We start from the raw sequence: 11088 nt of genomic DNA on the forward strand, positions 1-11088 counted from the left end.
TCTTTCCCTGGCACCCTGGAGGGGCACCGCATCTCCACTGTGATTACATCCTGCAGCTGGTGGAGGGCAAAGACGTTCCCAGTAAGAGATTCCCAGATGGCCAGGTCAGGCCAAGGAGCATTCCAGGACATGGCAATAGACTGGGGCCTGGAAACACATTTCTTGCCTCGGTTGTTTATTTGAATTTTTCTTACTATAAATATTTAAGGTGGTTTTACTTTATTTTAATAATTTAACTTACCCCAAAGCCCCTAAGGTAATTTATTGGAGGTTGGTACATGTACTCTCGCCACTGGGACAACGCAAGGCTTTAACACGATGGACAGGCGCAGGGTCCCCTGTGTGGATGAGGCAACTCAGCAGCCGAGCTCTGGTCTCCAGGTCAGCTTTGGAGGGCCCCCCAGCAAAGCTGGAGCCCTGCAGCCTGCTCCCCCAAAAACTGCTGACCCTTTGGCCTCAGAGCACCACTTTACACTCAACACCCGGTACTTGCCCAAGCCCCAGACGTGAGTCTGTAAATGCTCACAGACAGGGTGGAGGGCTGGACCGCTTCCCAAACACTTTCCATTTTTTCTCATTTTCCTCCCTCCCTCTGAAACCTTTTTTGTTTCGATGAGTCAAACACGGATTACTAAGGCTTTATCAAGAGCATGGAGATCTCTCCAAGTTCCCCAAGTGAGAACTCACAGGAAAACAGGACTGAACTTCCAGAATGTTGTTTATTGCAGCTTTGCACATCGATCTGAGAGTGTCTGCCAGCCTGCCTCAGTTCTCACCAGCCTGCCAGCTTTTTCACCAGCCTCTCTCCTTAGCCTTGTGGGCTCTCCCGGCTCGCCTCCCAGCCCCAACTCCACTGCCCACCCTTCCCCATGTCCCATGTGAGCTGCCTGAGCCATCGGATGGATTGCACCGTGGCTCATTGCAGTGTGGTGATGGGGGAGGGATACTCAGATGGCCTCCCCCTTGGTGCCAGTGAACCCGTTTTGTTTACACACATGCCCACACATCTGCCTGTAAGGGGCTGGGGGCTCAGAGTGGAAACACCAGGATAGAGTGGCTTATCTGTGAATTTGCCATCAGGAAAACCAAAAGCCAGCAGCGTGGCTAATTTGCCCCCAGGACTCAGGAGATGCCTCTGCGCTCCCACCTACCAGCTGCCCGTCTTGCCCTTTCTGGGGCACCTGGACCAGTTACCCAAATTCCTTCATCACCATTCCCTATCGGTAGAACTTGGGGTTACGTTGGTGCAAGCAGCCACTTCCTCGTGCCATAGTGACCTGTGTGGGCAGAGCAGGCAGGCTGATGGAGCCATGGGCCAATCCCCTCTAGGAAGCCACTGCTCCCACCCACGAGGTCAGGGGGCCCCTCCGAGGTTATCTCCAAGTGAGGGGATTCACACAAGGCCACAAGCCACCAGAGGCCTCTGGCACTTCCCAGAGCTGCAGACGGCCAGGGAGGCTGTGCTTCTAGCCTTGGGGAGAAATCCTCGTGAGACCTGAACCCTGCGGACCGCTCAGCCTTACCGTCGTTCTCATCCAAGATTGTCCTTGCATTCTCATTGTCTTAGAGCATGGCCACCCAGCCCTCAGCCAGTGTCCGAGACCCCAGAGCTTGGTTTTCAATAAAGTCCCAGTTTCTGCTTCCTGCCTGCCACTGTGCCAGCTCACTCATCACTGTTCCTACAGAAGCCTCTGGACGAGGGGCTTGATGGGGTTGAAAATGTTACGTGTAAATATTGGTTTGGTTTGATTTTTAGCATTTTAATTAGTAACGGTTGTGTTTTCTTTTTTGGGGTGGGGGGTTGGTTTGTAAAAACTCTCTACTCTTTTGGAATGTAATTTCTAAGTTTGTTTCTTCAAATGCCTTTTTAAGTCTTGGTAACATTCCCAAAGCAGAAAACTGCCTGGCCCTCTGTGGGGACTCCCCTGGAGCACTGGGTCCCAGGAAGGAACACTGCCCTTTCCCCCTTTCTTCCCCTTCCTGCTGCCCCTTTTACCTTTTTACTCCTAGCAGCAGCTTCCTTCTCTTCTTCCTCCTCCTCTAGCCTTCTTTATCCTTTCCCCGTCTCTATTCTCTGCAGCCAAAGTCCCAAGGAACTCTGGGGTCCTAATTCCCTACAGACCCCTAGGCTTGGATCCATTGTGTCGGCACCAGCTGGTTGAGGGGAAATGGGAGACCAGTTGGCATGGTTGACCCCAAACTGGACGATCTTGTGTTTCTTATGTCTGACGTCTTCCCAGAGCCAAATTAAACCCTCCTGGGGGCAATGATGTCTGTATTTGAAATGAAAGTCAAACCACTTTGGCACATCAGTGGTCCCTAGATCCTGCATGCACAAAGTATCAGTATCCAAGTCCCTGTCACCCTGGCAGCCCTTCCCCCCACCCCCCCACCCCCACTAATTCTTTCCCCACCAAAGGCTGACCAGTTGTAAAAACTCCTCCAAGGCGTCTTGCTCAAAACGGCCCCTCCCCTTGGTCCCCCCAGGGACGCTCCTCTACCAGCTGCTCTCCCAGGTGACAAAGTTGAGGGCCCAAGACTTGACCCTCTTATACCCTAATTGCCACATGGCTCCCTCGTGCCTGCCCCCACGCACCTTCCATGGTTTTGTCACCCGGCCTGTTCTCCTCTTGCCCATCCAACTTCCAGGCCCTTCCTCCCTCTCCTCTCCCATCTAGAATGTCCTCCCCACCCCAGCTTTGCCAGCCTTCCAGCCCCACCAGCATCACCTCCCCCCGCCACCCCGTACACCCCTCCTAGAGCACATTGCTATTTAGAAATTGCTTCCCCATGCCACATCTCCTTCAGACTTCTAAGGGCCAACTCTGGGAGGCAACCTTGGCAGGATAGGGGTTAGTGCTCCCATTTTACAGATGACGAAACTGAAGTGCAGGTCTCATCCCTGAGTCTCCTAACTGGGAAGTCATCAAGTTTAGACTAGAACCTGGGTCCACTGGATCCCCCAGCCCAACACTGTCCTGCTTGCTGTGTCAACCCACTGCCCCACTGGGGGCTTTGTGTGGGTATAGGACACCGAGAATATGCCACTGCCCAACCCAGACATAAAACCAGTCCACTCTGAATCACTGGACCCGTGTGTCCCAGAGGGTGGTGTGGAGACCCCCTGCATCAGAATCCTCTTAGGGCATGTCCAAAATGCAGCTTCCTGGGACCCGCCTCAGCCTCTGGGCCAGGAATCTGCGTATCTAACAAATTCCCAGGGAGATCCTGAGTACCAGTGGCCACACCATTGATGTTCACAGCCCTGACCGTTAGGCCATCTTTTTTCAACCAGATAGCCATGATGTTATATCTTAAAAAGAGCACTGAGCTGGTAATTAGGGGGCCTGCTCCTCAAGCCAGCTCTGATTTGGGTTAATTATGCTGAGAATTTCCAAAAAGCACTGGAGGCAATTTACAATCTTAGTCATAAGGATCAGTAAGACAACAGAAAAAAAGAAAGTCAGGAACTTCCTTGGCGGTCCAGTGGTTAAGACTCTGTGCTTCCACGGCAGAGGTTACAGGTTCGATCCCTGGTAGGGGAACTAAGATCCCGAATGCCTCACGGCGCAGCCAGAAAAGAAAAAAGTACAAAGAAAGTCAAAAAGCAAGAGAAATGATCATTCCCCAAATCTATCTGACATGATTTCCATAATCCTGGATTTAAATTTTACTCTTGAGTTTCCTGGCAGCCACGGTAAAAAGGGAAGCATGTCATCATCCAGTCATGGGATGTAACCATACATCCCCAGGAGACAAACTCTTCTGCTGCTCATTTCGAGCATGTGTCCTTCCTTTAAAGTCCACTAAGCCGGTTGCAGTGTGAACCTAAGATGCAAGGATGGTTTCCAGGTCACTATTTTTAAAATAATAATAAACAGCCACCAACTTGAATGACCTTGGCCCCGGAGCATGTGGCTAGTCTGTACCTCAGTTCTGCCAGCTATAAAGTGGGAGAATGTCCTTGCATGGCTGTCCTGAGGACCAAATACAGTACTGTGCCTGTGAATCTGCCTGGGAAAGCGTAAGGTTCTACACCCATGGGAAGTGGTCTGATCACACTCATTGATCAGACCACACCAGCCTCCTGGTGCCCTGGCCCTAGAGGTGATACACCCCTCACTAGTCTTAGTGAATAGAAAGAAAAATAAACTGGACCTACCCCCTCACTTTTTTTTTAAACTGTGGCAAAACATACATAAGACATAGCCATTTTTAAGTGGCTTTAAATATGTTCACAATGTTGTGTTGATACAACCACTACCACTCTCCACTTCCAGAACTTTTTATCGTCCCAAACTGAAACTCTATACCCACTAAACAATAACGCCCCATCCCTCTCCCACAGCCCCTGTAACCTCTGTTCTACTTTCTGTCTCTATGAATTTGCCTAGTCTAAGCACCTCATATAAGTGGAATCATACATACAGTGTTTGTCCTTTTGTGTCGAACCCCCTCACTTTTTTGGACGAGGAATCAGGCCCAGAGAAGGGAGAGAGTGGCTCACCCAAGGTCAGACAGCAGGTTAAAGGCAGAATCAGGACCAGAACCCAGGCTTCCTGACTCCCATCAGGTTCTGCATCCCCAGTGGTGAGACACCCCCCACCTACCGTTCTGTGGTCTTGGTTGAACCCCTTCCTCTCTCTGGGCTGTATGTTCGCTCCCCACTGCCCACCCATCCTCTCTTTTAATATCTTCCTCTGAAGCTTCCCCTCATCCTGCCTCCTCTTCTCCAGCTGATTCCCACCAGCAGACTGAGTGGCCCTGACCCATGGCCAGGTTTTCCTCTTCTGAGCCCCAGGCTTCCTTGTAGCACCCATGCCTCAGCCCTCCCAGAACGGCCTCCCCAGCTCCACTCGTCTCCCATGGATTTCCCTGTAACCTCGGCAACCCCCTCCCTGTGCCCTCAGCCTCACATTCCCATCCTCCCGTGTCTGTGGTCTCCCAACTCCGGAGGTTTGCTTTCAGATCTGGTTGTATTCCCTGGGTTCTGTTTTATTTTGTGTTTCCTCACGCCGAAGGGGGAACCTTTCCCCAATGCCTCAGGCTGGGCTTGGCCTCAGTGACCACCACCCCCAAGCCCAGAAAGACATCCCCCCATCCCACTGTTGAGCCCCATTTTCTTCTGTCCACAGCCTCCCGGCAAGACCCCAACACTTTCCACTGGGAATTGGGGGGGAACTTGGATCCCCCATTTTGGCCTCCTCTGACCTGCCCAGTCCCACATGGCCTTGTTTGGAAAGTAGATACAGCCTAGCTTGGGTTCGTCTCTCCCTGGCCATCCGTCCATCTGTCTGTCCATTTGACATCCCCCATACTCTCCACTCTCCCCTGGACCTCACGGCCTCTGGAACAGCTTGCCCTTGGCAGAACCTGTGGCCCACCCTGGCACTACCCTTTACCCCTCCCAACAGTGTTTGCGGTTTGCAAAGTCCACAGACCCAAGAACGGAAGGGGACTGGTGACATGATGCTGGGCCCGAGTCCCCTGCCCAGGGCTCTTGCCCGCCCCTCCTGCACTCTTCTTGGACCATACCTTGTGTATCCCATCAGCCCTACTCCACTGCCTTCCTGCCCTTCACCAGGCCCCTGGACCCCAGGGTCTAAGGAGAGGAGCTTTGGTTTCCCCTAAGCATCCTTGAAGGGCCGAAGTCGTCAGGGCCTGGCCACCTTGTCACTCCATTCTGATACCACTCAAACTGCTCCCACGAAAAGGAACCTCAGCCAGGAGTCTGGAGACCTGGCCCAGGAGATGTCTTAACTTCTCTGTGTTTGGCTGGTTGTATGATTTTATGATAAGCACGAGGATGGTCCTTAGGGCCCCAGAGCACCCCTCATGTTTTGGAGTCCTGCATCACTATCTTCTCTCCACTGGGCCCTGGTATCCTGGCTCCTCTCTCAGCTCCACCGCTGATCTCTGTGCCTTAGTTTACTTCTCTGCACAGGGGGCTCACCAGAAGTCTGTGCCCAGCAGCTTCCCAGATATTTTGGTGCCTCTAAGGCAGGGCCTTGCCAGCTGTGGCCCAGCTCCCTGGCACTGTCTTGGGGCACCAGGTTGCTGAGGATGATGCCTGGAGGTTCTCAAAGAAGCGGGAGCAACACCTGGGCACTTGATAGACATGCAGAGTATTGGGCCCACTCAAGACCTATGGAACAGAACCTTGGGTGGGGGCGGGGGTGGCCAGCAAGCTGGGGGTTTAACAAGCCCTCCAGGTGATTCTGATATACACAGGAGTTTGCCACCTGCTGATCTAGACCAGCAAATAGCGTGGCCTGGTGAGGGACTGAGGCTGGCCCTGACCAGGAACAGGAAACACCAACCGCATCTGGACTCCTGAGAGATTGCGAACCCTCCCTGCCTCTACCCAAAGCGAAACAAAACTATGTTCTCCTCTTCCTGGAAACTGGGGGGCTGGCAGAAGGCGTACGTTTTTCCTTTCCCTGCCCCTGGCTTGGTTCCAGTCCTACCCACTTCTCCTACTTGTCTGGGTTTTACAAGAGATTTTGTAGGGTTGTGCCAGCCAGGCAGCAGGTGGGCGTCCTGGGGTGGGGGGCGGGAGACAAAAGACCCTGAGACCGTTTATCCCTTGGGAGCCTCACCATAGGCTTATGGCCTCTCTTCAAATGGAAGGAAACAACTCCTCAAAGGAAGACTCCTAAATCCCCAGCCAGCTCCTTCGCCTCTCACCTCTCACCTCTAGGGACACGTTGTAGACAAGGCCAAAAAGCAGCTCCAACCCCCAGCGGCTGGGGAAGAGAGCCAGAAGCTGTCCCTCCTCCTCCTCCTGGCCCCCCTCCCCAAACCCCGCCAATACTGTGAAGCCCCCTTCCTGACCATCCTGGTTTCCTGGTGTGGACCCTGCAGCTGTGGGCCCTAAGGGTTCCCCAGGGAAAGCCCTTTGGGAGGGAAGGGACTAAGGGCGTCCTTGGGCCAATCTCCACCTCTCCTGTCCGCTGTTTCTCCTTCCCACTCCTGTCTTCAGAAGGCTCTTTCCCAGGATGGATTGGGTGCTAGGACAACCATGGTCCAATCCGCCAGCTCTCCTTGCCCCCGTGTCTTATTTCAGACATGAGAATAACTGTACAGTGTAAACTTACAAAGCATTTTTAATGGTTGTAGATTGGAAATAAAGTATGTCATATGAACAGTTTCCATGGACTTGGCCTCTTCTCTGATTTCTCATTTTGGGTGGGTGGGGTGCTCAGCAGATTTGAAACTTGACTCTACCCCACACCCAGTTGCCTGGGAAGGAAGGAGCCCTGGGAATGCCACAGCCAGCTGGCTGGTTTGGGGGTCACTTAGGAGGAGCCACCAGGGGTTCCTGGCTACTGACTGCTGACACCTCAGAGTCTCCCATGAAGGGTGGTATGACCACTGAGAAATAAATGCAGAGTCATCAAAAATGGAATTGAGGGAATTCCCTGGAGCTCCATTGGTTAGGACTCCACGCTTCCACTGCAGGGGGCACGGGTTTAAATCCCTGGTCAGGGAACTAGGATCCTGCAAACCTCACAGTGTGGCCAAAAATAAAAAAGGAATTGAAACTTTCTACAAAAGTCTTTCAAAAATTTTTCATAAAAAAGGACATGGGGGCTTCCCTGGTGGTGCACTGGTTGAGAGTCCGCCTGCCGATGCAGGGGACACGGGTTCGTGCCCCGGTCCGGGAAGATCCCACATGCCGCGGAGCGGCTGGGCCCGTGAGCCATAGCCACTGAGCCTGCGCGTCCGGAGCCTGTGCTCCACAACAGGAGAGGCCACAACAGTGAGAGGCCCACATACCGCCAAAAAAAAAAAAAAAAAGGACATGGATTAATTATCCATTACAGTAGAATTAATTATCCTCAAACGTTTATTATATCACAGATGCTGTGGATCAGGAATTCGGGAGCTGAGTAGTTCTGACTCAGGGTCTCCTGAGGGTGCAGTCAAGTGTCAATCAGGCTGCAATCATGTGAAGGCGTGATTGGGGCTGGAAGATCCACAAGGTGGCTCACTCATATGCCTGGCAAGTCAGTGTTGGCAAGAGACCTCAGTTCCTCCCCAGGTGGCCCTCTCCACATGGCTGCTTGAGCATCCTCACAACATGGCAGCTGGCTTCCCCCAGAGCAAGTGATATATGGGAAAGGAGGGTAGAAGCTACAATGTCTTTTATGACTAAGCCTTGAAAATCATACACTGTCATTTCTGCAGTATCTTATTGGTTATGCAGATTAGCCCTATTCCTTGTGGGAGAGGATTATACAAGGGTATGAAGACCAGGAAGTGGGGAACATTAGGGGCCATCTTGGAAGCCAGCAACCACATGAAAATTACACAGATCTCTTCTTTTTTGAGGGCCTAACAATAGCCAGGCCTGTGCTAGGCATTGAGGATAACAATATATGGGCCTGAAAAACAGGAAAGCAAATGTCAATGGCCAGGGGGAGCCCAGGGTGCTCAGGGAGCTGGGAGGAATCAGCAAAGGCTGCAGAGGGACATCTGAACTGATACCTAAGCTTGAGAGGACCAGATGAAGGAGATGGTGGTGTGTTGTAGGCAGGAGACGGAAAGGACATGTCCCAGGTGGAGGGAACGGCATGTGTGAAAGCCTAGTAGAAAGAAGAGCAGAACTGGGGAACTGAAAGAAGTCACTGGCGTGATGAAAGAGGCTGGGTCAGATCACAGAGGGCCTTAGGAGGGAAGGAGTGTCCACATCCTGTGGACAGTAGGGAGCCACCTAAGAACTGAAAGCAGAGAGGGGACATAGAGGATGTACTGGGTCTGGATTCCATGAAGCAGTAGACCCACTGTGCCCCAGGAAGGCCAGTTCTGGCTGTGTTCTGTTCTTGGGATATTGACAAGCCAGTAGTAGTTGAAGGAGCGGGGTGAGCAGAGAAGGAACGGGGCTCTAGAAAAGTGATATTCAGGGAATAAAGAGCAAACCTCTGCTTTCAGATGTCTGTTGGTAGCCAACATGCTGGAACCACATGGTGGAAATTTCAGGAAGGCAGATTTCTGCCTACCACCAGAAAACTTTTCCAAGGACCACAGCTGCTATAGAAGGATGACCACAGTCACGTTCCAGCTGCTGCTCACCAACCCTTTTTTCAGTTTCTGTGGACTGCTTGTAATTCAACACTTGGAGGTTTCAGATCCCAAAGGACTGCACATGCAAGGGGACATTCTGATGGCATCATGCTGGGTGCTGAAGCAGCAGTCTGCTATCTGGGAGCCCCCAAGCCAGCAAGGGATAGTGGGCCAGGCACAGGTTGGACTCCTGGGAGCACAGAAGGGGGATCTGCTTTTCAGCCTGGGGCCTCAGAGAAGGCTCTGAGAGAGAGACGAATCCTCAGCTGAGGCTTAAAAATCGGAGAATTTTGCCAAGAACAAAAGGCTTGAAGGGCTTCCCAGGCAGAGGGAATGGCTTGAGCAAAGGAGTAGAAGCAATGGGGGATGATGAGAGGAGAGGCAAGCAGTTTGGGGAGGGGCTGGCCTGCAGTGAGTTTACAAAGGAGAGTTCTATACTTTGCCAAGTATAGAAGGGACCACAAAGGGAGAATATGTGCTAGAGCAGGACTGAAAAAAGTGTGAGAGTCATGGTCCACATTTTCAGCGTTAAGAAGATAAAAGGAGGGGTGACCATGGCCTAGCGACGGAGCAGGCATCACTGCCCACCCGCTAATGCCCTGTATTCCTTTGGCAAGTACCTCCCTGGACCTCTGTTCCCCATCTTAGAAAGGCTCTAGGCGTACTGGGCGCAAAGGATACGCTGGTGTGATGGGACCCAGTTAGTGACTCCCTGGGCGTGGCGTAGCTGAGGAGGTGTAACATGGCAAAGGCTGGGCTGGGAAGAACTTGGACAAAGCGGGCGGGGCAACAAGTCTTGAACACCCGTTTGCGCATGCACCTTGAGTGAAGCCGGCGTTCTGCGCGTGCGCTTGCGCGAGCCGTGGAGGCCACCGGCGGCGCATGCGCCCTCGGCTGGCGGGAGTTTCACCGGAGGCGGGGCGCGGGCGGGCGCGGGCGGCCTATAGCCAAGCGGGCCCAGACCAGGAAGGAGCAGACGCTTTGGCGCAGGGAGTGCGGGGGTCTCCGGGGCCGCGGAGAGTGGCCTGCGGCCTTGTTTTTCGGGGACGGAGGCTTTGGGCTGGACGGGCGTCGCTCTGAGTTCCGGAAGTCGCAGACCTCTCCCTGTACGCGGCCCCGCTTACCCGCGCACCATCCTCTTTGGGGCCGGACACCTCGGCCCAGCCCAGACCCAACCCATCGTCACCCCCGACAGCGGGGACTAGGGGGGCGCTGCAGCCACCTCCGGGTAAGAGGAGACCCGAGGCCGGGCTGCGCCTCTCGGTCGGGGCCTGTTTGCCGAGCCAGCGGTCTAAACTCCAGAACAGTGGTTGAAGGCTGGGGGTGGGTCTCAGGCCGGGGTTGGAATTTCGCCTCTGCTCCAGGCTGGCCGCACAAGTTTGGGCCGGGCTTTTGCCCCTCTGAACCTCAGTTTTATCTGCAACGTGGAATTGATGATGGTACTTACAGAGCTGTGGAAAGGATTAAACGGGATAGTGATGCAAGTAAATTGTTTGTATACACACACAGGTCCTGGCATGTAATAAGCGCTTAACGGGCGACAGTGATTGCTGCTATTATCCAGGCTTTCATCTGAGTGATACAGTCGTTACTGGGGCGATGTAGATCCTCGACCTACCCCTCGTTGTTCTGTTATCTTTGCCATGTTGTCCCGTCGCATATATTCATTTCTCTTTACTAAGCACCCCGCAACGCACCGATTTCTGTTGGGGATGGGGGTGGGGGAAGCATGGACGATGTAGAGATGCCTCAGTCATGTCCCTGCCCTTTTCCAGTCCGTTAGTTGTCTGTAACAGGCTTTAGAAATACAGTCTGGCCGGGGAGGCAGACATGTAAACGGACTTTACAGCCAGTGCTAGGGAGACCTAGGGGTGGAGCGGAGCAGCCAACTCTGTCAAAGAGAAGTGGTGTGAAAGCTTCACACTTGAGCTCGATTGGGAAGGATGAATAAGCTTTACAGGCAAGGTGTGCAAAGAGTCAAAAATGGTGCATGGAACGGGAGTGGCAGGAGAAAGCAGGAAT

The 11088-nt window shown here is 53.1% G+C and overlaps 1 protein-coding gene across 1 annotated transcript in view; it reads left to right on the plus strand.

The window, feature by feature from the left end:
- The window catches only part of MTCL2 (microtubule crosslinking factor 2), a 74837-nt gene extending 67689 nt beyond the window's left edge, over nucleotides 1-7148 (plus strand). Inside the window, exon 14 of the mRNA XM_007447735.1 lies at nucleotides 6760-7148. Coding sequence (XP_007447797.1) covers nucleotides 6760-6877 — 118 coding nt within the window. The 3' untranslated portion in view covers nucleotides 6878-7148. The remainder of the gene's footprint in view (nucleotides 1-6759) is intronic.
- The last annotated feature ends 3940 nt before the right edge of the window (nucleotides 7149-11088 follow it).

Source organism: Lipotes vexillifer, unplaced genomic scaffold, assembly GCF_000442215.2.
Source record: "Lipotes vexillifer unplaced genomic scaffold, Lipotes_vexillifer_v1.1 scaffold397, whole genome shotgun sequence".
Lineage (NCBI taxonomy): Eukaryota > Metazoa > Chordata > Mammalia > Artiodactyla > Lipotidae > Lipotes > Lipotes vexillifer.